The sequence below is a fragment of the Zootoca vivipara genome, chromosome 3 (genome assembly GCF_965207765.1).
Source record: "Zootoca vivipara chromosome 3, rZooViv2.hap1.1, whole genome shotgun sequence".
Taxonomy (NCBI): domain Eukaryota; kingdom Metazoa; phylum Chordata; class Lepidosauria; order Squamata; family Lacertidae; genus Zootoca; species Zootoca vivipara.
Window position 1 is genome coordinate 6169801 of NC_142586.1, and position 15426 is coordinate 6185226.

Below are 15426 nucleotides of genomic sequence, written 5' to 3' on the forward strand. Positions count from 1 at the left end.
ATTGTTGCAAGTTACTGAGTACTATATAAGCCAGTTGGCTAAGCTACTGTTCAGTCTGGACTCAGAGCTAGAATAAAGAGCTGGTTGTTTTGAGAGCTGTGTCTTCATCCTTCTTACCCACTATTCTACAATTTTTCTAGAAAAAAAGAGGTTCCAGAACTCACCTCCCCCCTCCTTTTAAGAATGGCAAAGGCCGCCCCCCTGAGAGGGGCCGGAACAGAGCTCCTGGGAGAACTTCCGGCGGACAAAAATAAGAAACAAATCCGCGCGCCACCTTAGCGACGTCCCCGAGTCGGGCGCCGTAAAGCTGGCCGTGCGCTCTGCAGCCGCCACCCCTTGGTCCCCCCCAAGCAGCCCCTTAGGAAGGCCCTCTTTCCAAGCTGCCTCCCCCCCCCCAGAAAGGCCACGGCTTGCTTTCCCTTCTTGCTTGCCCATTCGGGGACGGGTGTGCGTAAAGCGGCGCCTTTCCCCGCTCGGAGGGGCCGAGCTGCGCAAGCCCGGCCTCTACGTCTCCGCCCGGCGGCCGCCCAGCGAAGGAGCGCAGTCGGCGGCCAGGCGCCGCGGCTCCGCCTCGCCCAAGCCGGCGGGACTCGGTGCGCCGCCCCGGCTGCTGCGTCAAGAGCGCTGCGCGCAAAGCGGAGGCCCGCCGTCTCCACGCCGCAGGTAGGAAGAAGCGCCGCTGGGCGAGGAGCGGGGCTCCAGCTCAAGGGTGGCGCCCGGCTCGCGAGGAAGCAGGCAGGCAGGCCGGCACGCAGGCCCTGGCCTTCCATTTAGCCCGGTCGCATTCTCCGCAGGAACCGTAGCGCCAAAGCGGGTGGCCTCGGGGGTCCTTCGACCCAGAGCTGGTTGCGCCTTTCCGGGTAGGGAAGAGATCTGCTGGATCCGGCCGCGAGGCGTCCCCTGACCCACAGGATCGCCCAGGCGCCTCTTCTGGAAATTGCCCCCAACACACACACACACCCCCAAAAAAAGAGAAAGGAAAGGAAAAGCTCTCCGCAGTTCTCATTTACTTACCGTATTTCGTATACCGCCCTTCATCCGTAGACCCCAGGGCGGTTCACAGCATTAAAAAGACAAAAATACATAATAAAAATCAAGAACAGGAGCAGAACAAATCAGTAACCCCCCTTCTCCCCACCGCCTTCCACAAACACGTTTAAAAGAGTGTTAAAAATGTGTTTCTGGGAGGGGGTGGTTTTGATTGTGTATTTTGTATTTAGAGTGGAGCCACACTAAGCATTTGTTAAAACGTGTGCAGCAGCACACATGTAATGCGCATGACTTCCCCCTGCTGCCAAAGAATCCTGGGAATTGTAGTTTCCATCCCAACGGGGCTATGGTTTCCGGAATTCTTTTTCAGAGGGGAGAGGGAGGAGGCATGTGCTTCAAATCGGGGGTTGGATCAAGTGCTTTAAATGCATGGTGTACATGTGGACCTGGGCAATTCATTTGGCTATTGTAGTTAATGAAGCACTTTTTCCTTTGAGTTGTATCTGCTGGGTTTGCAGGAGCAGAAAGTGTTGCTTGTGTAAGGCAGGCTGCCTGGTTTTTGTCAAGAAGCACCAACCTTTGCTGCTGCTGCCTCTGTTTCCACCCAGGGGTGGGGGAAAGCTGGTCCTATGTGACTATCGCCCAGGAAGATGAAGTAGGGTGGAAAATAGAGTGAAAATAGAGTGTGCCACCTTTTTGTACAACCCTTTGTGTTTGGGGCCAGATTAGTTGAAGGACACTGGCTGTGGGCACATTTCGGCCTACTTTGACTCCAGTCTGCTCCCATTACTTGTGTTTGAAGCAATGTTAGAAACTGATCTCAGTGACCCACAGCAAAAATACAATTAAAAACCACAGAGCCTAGGGCTTGCCGATCAGAAGGTCAGCGGTTCGATCCCCCAAGATGGGGTGAGCTCCCGTTGTTCAGTCCCAGCTCCTGTCCACCTAGCAGTTCAAAAGCACATCAAAGTGCAAGTAGATAAATAGGTACCACTCTGGCGGGAAGGTAAACGGCGTTTCTGTGCGCTGCTCTGGTTTCGCCAGAAGCAGCTTAGTCATGCTGGCTACATGACCCAGAAAAACTGTCTGCAGACAAACACTGGCTCCCTCGGCCAGTAAAGTGAGGTGAGCGCCGCAACCCCAGGGTCGTTCGCGACTGGACTTAACTGTCAGGGGTCCTTTACCTTTACCATTTAGCACAGGAAAGTGCAATAGCTACACCAGCTGAAGACCTTTACCAATTTCAAAGTGGACTGGAGGGGGAGAGATTTGCTGGCCATGAGATTTGCCATTCCTGTAGGTTGCCTGTAAGCAGTACTTCTGGGTAGAAATATAAGGATCACCCTTTAAAAATCATTCCTGCAGCATCATTCAGTTGTGCCTTTGTTTTGCAGGAACTGGCCAATATACATTTGATTCAAGTAGTGTGCTTACCCACAGAATAGCTACCCTTTTATACATTCCTTGCTTAGTGGCTCTGCTGCAGAATGTTCTACTCTCCCCCCCCCCCTTAAAAAAAACCTTTCTGGCCTTCTCTCAGAACTGGGATTATATGGAAGGAAATTTTGGTCGCTGTTATGTAGAACAGTCATTCAGTTTTGGCACAAGGCATGTGGCAGAAAGGCAGGCCAGAAACTGATCAAGTTTCTGCTTGTTGTAGGAAGTACCTTTTTTGTATAGTTTGAAGTACGGTAATTGTTTTGAAGATTAAGGAAGGGAAATAAACAAGGAGTCCAGGATTGCCTGTAGAGATATGGAATAACCCACATTGCTTTATTTCCCCCTTAGCAACTTCTGTTCCACATCAGTTTGTGTTGATCTTGGCAACCAGCTGTTTTGGTGAAGCAGGCAATGGTCTTATTTATTGAAGATTAAAGCTTGAACACAATTGCTTAAAACCAGGGGTGTTGCCTGGCATCTTAGTCATTACTATGAGTTTCAACCAATTTTAAGCCGCCATCTTAACAAGGGATCTGATCTCTCTCTCTCTCTCTCTCTCTCTCTCTCTCTCTCTCTCTCTCTCTCTCTCTCTCTCTCTCTCTCTCTTTCTCTTTCTCTTTCTCTTTCTCTTTCTCTTTCTCTTTCTCTTTCTCTTTCTCTTTCTCTTTCTCACACACAAAAGCTGTGCCACTGACCTGTGGTAAATTTGGGGGGACACCTTTTTAAATGATCCTAACTTTTTAAGTTAAGTAGACCATTCAGTTGTCCAAACAACTTTTAAACTCTGCCCTAGCAGCAACACATTCTCTGTGGTCATGGTTGTCAAAATGTGAGAGCATAACTCTAGCCTCTGCTAGCTCAGTTTTGCGTGTGTCTTTTTTCAGGTAATAAAAAGTAGTATTGATCGACTCCCCACCCTCTGAATCAGTGGGGGTGCACAATTTCTCATTGAGAGCTAATGGGACACTCATTTATTTTATGAGTGTGCTTTCTGGCTTAGTCCATGTGATGGAAATGAAAAAAGTTGCCGACCTTGCAGACATCCATGTTCCTGGCCCACATCCCTTTTCTTTTGAAAAAAAAAGAGCGCTATTCAGATGATATCTGTCAAAGGTGTTGTAGGCTACTCCAGAGTAAAGACGCTCCAAGCCTCCGTGTCTTTAAAGCTTTTATTGTGCATTCTATGTACAGTGCAAAGAGAGCTTCAAGAACGCATGTCTAGCTGCTTCCTTCAGATTCTCCCTATGCCCCCCCCCCCCCGCCGGGAATGTTGCCAACATAACAGCTTCGGGACGTGAAATCTCCTCCCCTTACGTCTGCGTGAGGAGGACTTCCTCAGTTCTGGCAAGAACTTAAAAGGGAGCTCCTTTGAGGTTTCTCCACTCAAAGCTCCTGAGTTTTCCTCCCCCTCCTTTCCTGACAACAAGGGCTGGAGGGACGGCTCCTGGACCTTGTCAGAGCCCCGTTCCCTCCTGCCTCCGAGCTCTTCCCTTTCTCCTCCCCCTTCGCTGCTGTCTGCCTCATTACTGGAGCTGGGATGTAAGGGGTGTGGTCTGTCCCTGCACGACCATTACCTTACAATATCTTTGCAATGTGGTTCCTGAACTCCATTGTCTGGTTCCCACATTGTATCAGTAGAATATCAAATTATATATTACGCGGGGTATTTTCATGCCAACATCAGCATTCTGGTTCCAGGGGTGAGCAGAGAGCAGCATGAGAAGTAGCCTTAACCCAAATCTTTAAAATGGGCGGGGAATCTATGGCTCTCCAGATGTTCATCATCTCCATGCTGGTTGTGGTTGGTAGGAATGGGAATCCAACAACATCTGGAGGGTCATCTGCTTTAAATGATACCAGTATGATCTAGGTGCTGCACATTTATTTATTTTATTACATTTATATCTTTCCTTTCTTCTGTCATGGAACCCAAGTTGATGATAATACATGCATTTGAAAACCTGTTCAAAATGAAAAAAGTTGCCAACCTTGCAGACTTGAAGTAACTTGCCTTGGTTATCTAGGAATGTCAACCCATAGGTTGATGTAAGTGATTTCTTTAAGATCTCGCAGACCATTTCATGAGCCTAATGTTTCTGTGTTTTATCTACCTGTACTATAGGTAAACCTGTCCTGGTTCTTGTGTGTAGAGCATAATGTCGGAGAGTGATCTTGCTGGAGAAGAGTACCCAGCAGAGATCCATGATTACCTTTCGGCCTTTGATAAATCTCTTGGTTTTGTGGATGAGATGTTGAAGACTATGATGTCTGTGTCGAGAAGTGAGCTTCTCCAGAAGGTAAGGGGCAGATGAAAGCACAACAGTAGCGGCAAGAGTTTTAGTAGCGAGAAGCTGGAAAAGTTGTAACACACCCAGCATACTTGAGTGGCAATTGTTAATGAAAGAATATGCACAGCTAGCAAAATTTACAGGAAGAATCGGAGGGCAGACGAAACAAAAAATAAAAAAGGAATGGAAGATTTTTGACGATTATTTAGCGAATAATTAGATATCTAAAAGTCAACCGGCAGAGTACACCTGAACCCAATATAAATTAAAGAAGAGATAATGATGTAAATTGATTAAGAATTGTGCGATATAAAAAGGTTAAAAGTTTATGAATTACAGAGAGGTAAATTGGAAGTCAGCATTTAAAGATTTTCTTTGTTTTTGTTTAATACCTTATGTGTTGCTTTTTATGTGGCATTTGGTATTTGTTTTTTGTTTGTTTTTCGTTGTGTGTGTTTTTGTGTTTGTGTTTTGCTTCCCCCCTGTTTTCTTTCCCCCCTCTCTTTTTGTTTTTGTTTTATTTTGTAAAAAGATGTAGATGAAGAATGTTTTGTGTTTGTAATTCTGTTGTTTATTAATGCTTTTAATGAGAAAACTAATAAAAATTTATTTATTTTTTTAAAAAAAGAAAGCACAACAGTGTTTGTCTTTTAACTAATCGGTGGTGGAAGGCAGGGTCCCCAGTGCTCTTTAAGATTAGGGTGGCTTGTACTTCATCCAGAAACCGCTTGCCTTATTTCTGGAGGTGGAGTTTTAGAATAAACTCGCACTAGAATGTAAAAGCTAGGTGTTAAACTGCTACCGTACCCGTTCCAGCTGCAGGAAGAACAGATCTAAAAGAATAAATGAAGTATCTTTTCTTTCTCGCTTTCAACACCCAGAAACAGCACAAGGCACTGCCTGAGGCCTTGGTACATGTATCTATGTACCTTAACATTTAAAATCCAATTTGTAATTTCTTTGGGGCAAAATAAAAAACTCGTCCATCAGGGAATTTCACCCCCCGAAGCTTTCCAAACATGAATAAATTATAAGCACAACGGTTCTGACAACTCAGCCCTTTGACAGCATCCATGTTCAATCTTGTAAACTGCACACTCGTGTAACCTGAGTTTCCTGGAAGTCCTGTAGGAACAAAATGATAGATTGGGTTTGACAGCCAAAAAAAACGTTTCTAACTTTTGGTGTGCAGCTGCAATATCCCTGCATGCACTGTACACTTAAGTACAGGTGGCAGCAGTCCATAGCCCCCAGTCCCGTAGGACTCCTTCCTTGTTTGTAAAGAGAAGCAAATTTGCAAGCACCTGGGGCTTTCATAGTTGGTTGTGAGGAAGTTCCAGGGGTTACTTCGTCGGATCACTGCCAGGATTGACAATAAATAATAATAATAATAATAAATACTAATATTTTTTTATTTATACCCCGCCCTTCCCGGTTCAGAAACCGGGCTCAGGGTGGCTAACAACAAATTTAAAACAATTATGATACAACATAAAACAGCATAAAATACAGTATAAAAGCATGAACGACAATAAAATTCAAAGTTCCAAAAATCAAATTGGGGGAAAACCCCTCCAGTAAACATTAGATGGTCACCAGGGTTAGTTGGCTAAAATTAGTCCTACTTTGGCCAGCGAGGAGGCCAGGGGAGAATTAGCTGTGAGGGCCCAGAGCGGGTAATCTTCATAAAGGGGGGGGGGAGAAGAAGGGTAATAAAAGATCAGGCTGAGTCCAAATTAAAGGCCAGGCGGAATAGCTCTGTCTTACAGGCCTGGCGGAAGGAGGTTAAATCCTGTAGGGCCCTAGTCTCATGGGACAGAGCATTCCACCAGGCCATCACTGAAAAGGCCGTGGCCCTGGTGGAGGATAGTCTGACTTCCTTAGGGCCTGGGACCTCTAAACCAGGCATCCCCAAACTGCGGCCCTCCAGATGTTTTGGCCTACAACTCCCATGATCCCTAGCTAACAGGACCAGTGGTCGGGGAAGATGGGAATTGTAGTCCAAAACATCTGGAGGGCCGAAGTTTGGGGATGCCTGCTCTAAACTATGGTTATTCATGGACCTTAAGGTCCTCTGTGGGGCATACCAGGAGAGGCAGTCCCGTAAATACGAGGGCCCTAAGCCACAAAGGGCTTTAAAGGTCAAAACCAGCACCTTGAACCTGACCCTAGTGCAACAAGTAGATAATACATGGGAACAGTGGTGTAGCATAATGGCTCATAGAGCTTCCTTTGGTGGCGATGTTGGTGGAGGAGACTGCTACTTCTGAAAACCACATTTCCTTCCCATTGACTGCAGCAGATTGAGGAGGATCAACTAGGCCAGCTCCCAGGCTGGTACAGTTTTGGGGTCGGTTTGGGGAGTATTGGGGGAACAAGGATGCTTAGGATACTGTTGGATCCATGGCCTCCTCTGACTCCATCTTGGAATGCCTTGTGTTGTCCTCTGACATGGGTGGTTTCCCCTCCTGTGGAACAGCGATGCTCCTCTTTTGTGGGCTTCTCTTTTTCACCCACGGAAAGATCTAAAATATCCACTCCTTTTCCCAGGAGTATACACAAGCTCCCTAAATTGCAAACTGTCAAGTCCTGTTGGAATAGGATCGGTTAGGTTTTGGGAAGCCATCCCTCCACCTGCAATTCAGGGACAACAATACCAGCTTACCTCACAGAGTTATTGTAAATATTTTCCTGCAAATTATGTGAACCATGTGAAAAAATGTGAATCGTTTTAAATGTTCAGAACGGGTACATAGATGCCGAGTGGTGTTATTAGCTTATTTCAGCATACTTTGTGGATTTCCTGATATTTCATTGGGTAATGCTTTAATGGGACAGTTTTATTAGTTGTCTGAAAGTCAAGCCCCCAAATGCTGATCATGCCTACATAAATACTACTTTCTATTCTTTAGAAATGTGTTTACTTGAAATTATTGGGTAGGATTCCGTGGTAGATAGAAGAAAGTAACATCAACAATGTGATATTTTTTAAAAAATGAACTTTGAATTCTGCAAAGTACTGTTAGCTTCCTGATTGGGGGGAAGGTGGCATTGACACTATACTGTGATAATAATTGGTTCCTGTAGCTGGAAGCCTTTTTTCATGTCTCAGTTAAATAATGAAATGCACATGATGATGTTTGTATCTCTTTTGTTTTAGCTGGATCCTCTTGAACAAGCAAAATTAGATTTGGTCTCTGCTTACACATTGAATTCGATGTTTTGGGGTGAGTGTGGAGTATGAAATTTATGGTGGTAATTTAAGTACTTCAGCATGTGACTACATATTTAAATATGCAACTCGGCAGCTAGGTACCCATCCTATTTCTAATGATGATTTTACAGCCGCTATGCTTTTATAAGTGACACTTAAAGAAAAGCTTAATTATTTAAGCCTTCGCCATTTTTGTAATAGCTGATCAATTCCCTTTTCTTGTTCTTTGGTTCCTCTAGCAACCCTTCCGGTTCTCCATAGAGCCTTTGATGCCATTTCACCCAGCTGTTAGGCATTTTATATTAGGACGAATACCACTGAGTTCAGTTTAGCAAAGCAGTTTTATAGTCTTGCAATTGATGTGTGCTTTTGCAATTTAGATGTGTAGTAAGGATTCTGTTGCTAAAGTCTCTCACAATAAGAATAATATTGATTAATAAAATTCATTTTACAGTATATCTTGCCACACAAGGAATTAATCCAAAGGAGCACCCAGTGAAACAGGAGCTGGTAAGGTTCTTATTTAAAATACAGCACAAAATTAGATTCTTATTTAAAATACAGTACATGTTAAATCCTCCCCCCCCTCTCTCTCTGTGTGTGTGGTCATAAATGGATCATCAATTATAACCTTATTTTATATTTTTATTTTATTCCAAGCACGCTAAGGTGATATTCTTGGTTCCTCCTCTACCCCAGTTTAACCTCACAACAACCCCGTGAGGTTGATCAGGCTGAGAGTCACTGACTGGCCCAAGGTCACCTAGACCAGGCATCCCCAACTTTTGGCCCTCCAGATGTTTTGGACTACAATTCCCATCATCCCTGACCACTGGTCCTGTTAGCTAGGGATCATGGGAGTTGTAGGCCAAAACTTCTGGAGGGCCGCAGGTTGGGGATGCCTGACCTAGACCTTCATGGCTGTTTGCACCTTGATCTCACAAGTCCTCTTCCAATGCTAACCCAGCCTTTCTAAACCTTGGATCTCTAGGTGTTCTTGAACAACAACTCCCCTGATCATTGGCCATGCTGGCTAGAAATGATGGGAGTTGTAGTCCAGACATCTAGGGACCAAGGTTGAGAGAGCCTACGCTTCCCCTCCCCTTTTAAAAATATTTTATTTTTAAATTTTCAAAATAACTGCATTTTTTCTTTTGTATATACATATCCAATCCAAATTTTCATTAAATGACTCCCCCCCGCCCCCTCTGGTTTCCATTCCCCCCCTTTAATTCTCCTTGCATATAATTATACCTCTCCAATTAATTATAACTTCTTTTTTCTCTCCTAATTCTATTATTAGTTCATAAATGTTACATCAAACCTGCTAATGTTTTAACATTTTTACAGTATTCTTTAAAGTACAGTGGTACCTCGCAAGATGAATGCCCTGCAAGACGAATTCGTTTTGCGAAAAATTCGTCTTGCGAATCGCGGTTTCCCATAGGAATGCATTGAAATTTAATTAATGCGTTCCTATAGGCAAAAAAAGAAATTTCAATGCATTCCTATGGGAAGCCGCGATTCGCAAGATGAATTTTTCGCAAAATGAATTCACTCGCGGAATGAATTAAATTTGTCCTGCGAGGCACCACTGTAATCTATAAAATTTTCCCATTCTTGATTGAATTTTTCCTCATCTTGGTGCCTGATCTTCACGGTAAGTTTAGCCATTTTGGCATAGTCAGTCATCTTAGTCCTCCATTCTTCTTTCGTTGGGACATTCTCTTCTTTCCAGTTCTGGGCAAGTAGCATTCTGGACGTTGTTGTCGCATATAAAAACAGTCTCTTTTGCTTCCTTAGTACTTCTCCTATTACTCCTAGTAAAAAAGCCTCTGGTTTTTTTTTTTAACAAACGTATTCTTAAACATTTTTTTAATTTCATTGTATACCATTTCCCAGAAGCCCTTTACTTTTTTACACGTCCACTACATAAGAAAAACTGTACCTTCTTTCTCCTTGCATTTCCAGCTTAAATTAGAGGAATTTTTATACATTTTAGCAAGCTTTACCGGGGTCAAATACCACTGGTACATCTGAGAGAGCCTAGGCTGACCAGTTTCCCACACTTGCTTCAAATACAAAGCTTTTGCCTCCATGCGTTGGTGTACTGCCTCCAGAAGTTGCAGCGCTGTGTCTCATTCTGTTCTGGAGGACCCATCGGCCCTCAGTGAAAATTTGCTGAAGCAAAGCCACCATTGAGTACAGTCATACCTCGGGTTAAGTACGCTTCAGGTTGAGTACGGACTTCCAGAACCAATTAAGTACTTAACCTGAGGTACCGGGACCCAGGTGGCGCTGTGGTTAAACCACTTAGCCTAGGACTTGCTGATCAGAAGGTCGGCGGTTCGAATCCCTGTGACGGGGTGAGCTCCCGTTGCTTGGTCCCAGCTCCTGCCAACCTAGCAGTTCGAAAGCACGTCAAAATGCAAGTAGATAAATAGGAACCGCTACAGCGGGAAGGTAAATGGCGTTTCCATGTGCTGCTCTGGTTTGCCAGAAGCGGCTTTGTCATGCTGGCCATATGACCTGGAAGCTATACGCCGGCTCCCTCGGCCAATAATGCGAGATGAGCGCGCAACCCCAGAGTCGGTCACGACTGGACCTAATGGTCAGGGGTCCCTTTACCTTTACCTTTTTACCTGAGGTACCACTGTACAACCAATTGTTTGTATGATTTGCTCACCTTCCTAAGCTAGGAAGGAATTCCCAGGAGGCGAGCTTTTCTTTGAAACAGTCTTGTCTGTCTCTGCAAGCAGAAGTTTCAGTCTCGGTGAAATTCCAGAAGGGCTACAAGTTAAAAGCCAGACAATCCTTTCTGATGCCTCTCCCTTCTGAGAGTCGAATTTTGTGCCAACCACCTTTTCACTTGCGGAATGGAAAAATGTTGCGCATCTAATAATTATTTATAACTTCCAGTACAGTGTGTTTTCCTATAAATACTTGGACTTGTGTTAATCTCCGAGGCTACCTTTCTTTACTCCTGTATGACTTTAAAAGTATCATGTGGTTGATTTACTAGCAAAAACGGGAAAAGATTCTCCCTCCCCTTTTCCAATCCCTCCATTAATTCATTTTCTCAGCAGTAAAGAATCCAGTTCGGCAACAAAGCTAAAAGCTTTTTTGGCACCAGTTGTATGTATACTGTCCAGTAATTCTGCATTAGTGACATATTTACTGCCTACAATAAATCTTTTCGGTTTGTCTTTATATTCCATTTAGATGCATGAGTGCAGTATATAAGGCTGGATATCTTGGAAATTCTGCTGACTTCAAGAATCAAATCAAATGATTTAGCTTGAAGAATAGAAAAACCGCAGATCAAATCTATCAGAATAGTTGTGACGTATACATTGTATTATTCCATATACACGCAGACATCATTGCTAAAACAATGATCAGTGCGTAACCATAAAAGCAGATGGTTGGCAGAACTAATTGCAGAATAAAAGTTACTATTGCGTGGAGAACTATAGCTTCGTGCCCATACATAATGTGTGGCTAGATTTGCGGTGCATTCTTTTAGAAAGAGGATTTGCATTTGTTCCAAGATCTTATCTGAACCAAATTGCCATTCAATTTTTCTTACCTCTTCCCAAAGCCATGTCAGTATAGCCTATAGTAAATATATTTACTGTAGTGTTGAAAATGTCAAGCGATGTGTGAATTGTTCATTTTGCTGAAAGCTTGAACTCCCTGAGAGGAAAGGGATTATTTTCCAATTCTTCTAGTTCCTTGTAAACATTGTATAATGAAGTGGGGGTGGATGGGGGGGGGAGGAGAGAGAGGTGGATGGTATTTCCTTCTGAAGGGTGATGTGATGTCCTTATCTTGCATATGGATGCTCAATCAGTAGTCGCTGCTCTCTTGCCGTATGTCTGGTACTTACGGTAGGACCAAAGGGAACATACATGATTGGTTCAGTGGAACTTTTCATTCAGGTTATGAGAATCCATTCCGTGTGTCATTGAATGTAAATCTCTTCATCAGCTCCTTTGACCTCCATTGACATATAGGCTTGCCATTTATTCTTATGGCTTGTTGGAGCACTCCTGAGGCCATAACACAACATGTTAAATGGTCTTGAGAAAACAAGGTCACTATCTAATCTTTAAATTCCCGGGAGTTTACCTTACTGAGGACCTCACTTGGAAAATCACCATAACTCAGGTGGTCAGAAAGGCCCAACAGAGACTCCATTTCCTCAGGGTCTTGCGAAAGAATAATGTTTAATAATAATAATACTAATAGTAATTAATAATATTTTATTATTTATACCCCGCCCATCTGGCTGGGCCTCCCCAGCCACTCTGGGCAGCTTCCAACAGATTAAAATACAATAATCTATTAAACATTAAAAGCTTCCCTAAACAGGGCTGCCTTCAGATGTCTTCTAAAAGTCTGGAAGTTGTTTTTCTCTTTGACATCTGATGGGAGGGCGTTCCACAGGGCGGGCGCCACTACCGAGAAGGCCCTCTGCCTGGTTCCCTGTAGCTTTGCTTCTCGCAGTGAGGGAACCGCCAGAAGGCCCTCGGCGCTGGACCTCAGTGTCCGGGTTGAATGATGGGGGTGGAGACGCTCCTTCAGGTATATAGGTCCCCCTTTCCCTCTAAGAGTTATGTTTAAAACAGTGTTTAGGGCTTTGTAGGTCAGTAGCAAAGTATTAAGTCAGATAGGTAAAGTTAAGTCCAGTCACGGATGACTCTGGGGTTGTCGCGCTCATCTCGCTCTATAGGCCGAGGGAGCCGGCGTTTGTCCACAGACAGCTTCCGGGTCATGTGGCCAGCATGACTAAGCCACTTCTGGCAAACCAGAGCAGCGCATGGAAACGCTGTTTCCCTTCCTGCCAGAGCGGTACCTATTTACTTGCACTTGACGTGCTTTTGAACTGCTAGGTGGGCAGGAGCTGGGACTGAACAACGGGAGCTCACCCCGCCGTGGGGATTCGAACCGCCGACCTTTTGATCAGCAAGCCCTAGGCTCAGTGGTTTAACCCACAGTGCCACCTGCGTCCCATTAAGTCAGATAGCCAGTGCAATTCTTCTAGAAGTGGTGTCATGTGCTTATGGTACATCCCTCTACACAGCTACCCAGTCAGACCACACCGACCCACAACACACAGTTGGTGCAAGACCCTTGCCCATGGCGACTGATGGGAGGGCGCATGGTCAGCCAGACAATTTCAGGCCTCCAGAGCTGCAACGGATTCCACCAAACAGGACTAGGCTGTTCCTTGGATAGATACATGGCGTCCCAACTTGTCATGGTGGCAAAGTATTTTATCCACTAGGTCCCTAGAGACATGTCCCAGCAGGCTTTTGAGGGCTCCAGTACTTTGTTCACTTAGATAATAATAAACTTTGCACCACTTGGAATAGCTCTGGCTGGCTGGCTTTTGGAGATGCAATTGAGGCAACCCACAATCCTCTCTTGCTTCCCTCACTACTGCAAATAATGGACAATTATACATTCTTAGTGCACATTGGTGCCAAACATATTGCTCTGCTTTCCTTTGGACCACATCAGTGAGGCTGAGGGGTGTGTGTCTTGTCGTCAGGGCAGTTGGTCCAGGTTTATGCGCTGCCTTGCTTAGCCATTGCTCCATGGCCCTTTTCAGTGCAGGGCTGCCTTAGCTGTGGCCCCCCAGATATTGCTGAATTACAAGCCCCATCATCCTTGATCATTGGTCATGCTGGTTGGGGCTGATGGGAGCTAGAGTCCTTGGGGAGGCTGGAAGGAGCAGCTTCCCCATCCCTGAGCTAAGCTAGCAACACTAACAAAAGGGTCTCAGACATGAATCTTGCATTTAGCCCTTGAGAATTAGATTTTTGTCTTGGAGGAGAGTCTCCATTGTGAGTTAGTTTTCAGCGAAGTTGAATTCTGGAATGTGCAAGCAAATAATAGTGTGTGGGGTGGGTCTTTTGTTTACCGTTTTGCTTAACAACCCCTACAGCTTTTTGATAGGAAGTGTGATCTTTCCATGTCTTCCAGGAGAGAATAAGAACCTATATGAACAGAGTCAAAGAGATAACAGACAAGAAAAAAGCTGCCAGACTGGATAAAGGTGCCGCTTCGAGATTTCTGCGGAGTGCCCTCTATGAACCCAAACCTCAGAACAAGTCTGCAAAGAGAACTCCCGTTCCAGCCAAAAAGAAGAAAACACACTAGGATTTCCCTGTTTTCATTGGTATAGGTGGAATGAATATTTTAATTGACTTTTTCATGTTTCATATGCAGTAAAAATACATTTTGGTGAAATAAATTTATAACAAAAAAACCATTTCAGATTTTTAACCCCCCCCCCTCAAATCCTGTTGTTTATTTTGACTTGATAGAGAAGCTGAAATTAACTAATCAGGGTCTTCCAACCCACCTACTCTTTCAAAGCAGAACGTATAGCTAATTTGTCTTTTGATCTGGGAAACACGACAAGGTATCTATATGCTAGGCAACTTAAGAGCAACTACTGCAGAATGGATAGTTTGCAGATTGCACCGTCTGTGTTCAAATGTATCTGCTTGTCAGCATCTGACACTTGTGTGCAGTTCTTTCATGCTAAACCAGCTTAGCTGCTTCTGCTGCTCCTGTGTTTTATCAAGTACCCCCTTGAATAAATCTGCTGTTAATAAGAATGGTTTCCTTCCGTTCTAGTTCTGCTGGTGCTCTAGCTCAGGAATGACGGAGCCTCCAGAAGTTGCTCCATTTCAGCTCCCACCAGCATCTCTGCCCAATGGCCATACTGGCTGGAGCGGATGGAAGTTGGTAGTCCAACATCATCTGAAGGGACACAGGTTCTTCATCCCTGCTTTAGCTCAACTGGTTAATGTTTTAGTTGGTGTTCTTGCTGGAGTGCCTCCCCCCACCCACCCGTCAGTTCCATTCACGTTCTTGTTGGCATCTGTCTTTCTCAAGAGACAATGCAGTGCTCTTCTGGAGTCGCAACCAGTCCACTGGAGAATCGCAGTGCCTGCTGTGGCTGCAACTCCTAACTGCTGCCTCCCATGTTGTTGTTTTTTGCTGCATTAGCAGCACCGAAATGACCTCTCCTGGGCACAGACCTGGGCAAAGTGTATATGGTGGTCCAGGGCTGCCCAGAAGACAAGACCTCCCTGCTCAGAATGATGTCCAAAGGAAAGCAGAGCAATATGGTTGGTTCCAGCTTGGCTGCAGGAGTTGCCAGAAGGAGGCATATCCAGCCATCTTGGGGACTTGAGTAGGGTTTACTCCTTAGCCTTTTCATCTCCCAAAGATGTTCTACAAGGCATTCATTAATATATGTGTCAGCTAAACCACCCACAAACCAGGTTACCCTTGACAGTTCCTTAGAATGTCAACTTCGCCTGCTGCTAATTTTTTTTCCATAGTCTTTGAATGCATTTTGGGATGTGAAAGGGAAAAGAGAGACTTCTTGGTGGGCGCCACTTGTGAATCTCTTCATGTCAGTTAAGCTTCCCATAACTAGTTTCAGTATCTACAGGCAACAATGTATATTCT

At 44.7% G+C, this 15426-nt stretch overlaps 1 protein-coding gene across 2 annotated transcripts; it reads left to right on the forward strand.

Moving 5' to 3' along the window:
* The first annotated feature begins 556 nt into the window (after positions 1-556).
* On the forward strand, positions 557-14564 carry C1D (C1D nuclear receptor corepressor). Of its 2 annotated transcripts, none has more exons than XM_060272371.2 (5): positions 557-860; positions 4553-4727; positions 7879-7945; positions 8387-8442; positions 13924-14564. In XM_060272371.2, exons 2-5 carry the CDS (start codon positions 4587-4589, stop codon positions 14098-14100), a joined length of 441 nt encoding a protein of 146 aa, XP_060128354.1. In that variant the 5' UTR covers positions 557-860; positions 4553-4586; the 3' UTR covers positions 14101-14564. The 2 variants fall into 2 exon arrangements, with proteins under 2 accessions (XP_060128354.1, XP_034966171.1); XM_035110280.3 differs by having other exon boundaries at positions 557-663.
* Positions 14565-15426: the final 862 nt, after the last annotated feature.

Bases quoted from the DNA above. Each gene is read 5' to 3' on its own strand.
- C1D (XM_060272371.2), top strand. From the start codon at position 4,587: ATGTCGGAGAGTGATCTTGCTGGAGAAGAGTACCCAGCAGAGATCCAT. The intron at 4,728-7,878 runs GTAAGGGGCAGA...CTTTTGTTTTAG, and splicing joins GAAGTGAGCTTCTCCAGAAG to CTGGATCCTCTTGAACAAGC. The intron at 7,946-8,386 runs GTGAGTGTGGAG...TTCATTTTACAG, and splicing joins ATTGAATTCGATGTTTTGGG to TATATCTTGCCACACAAGGA.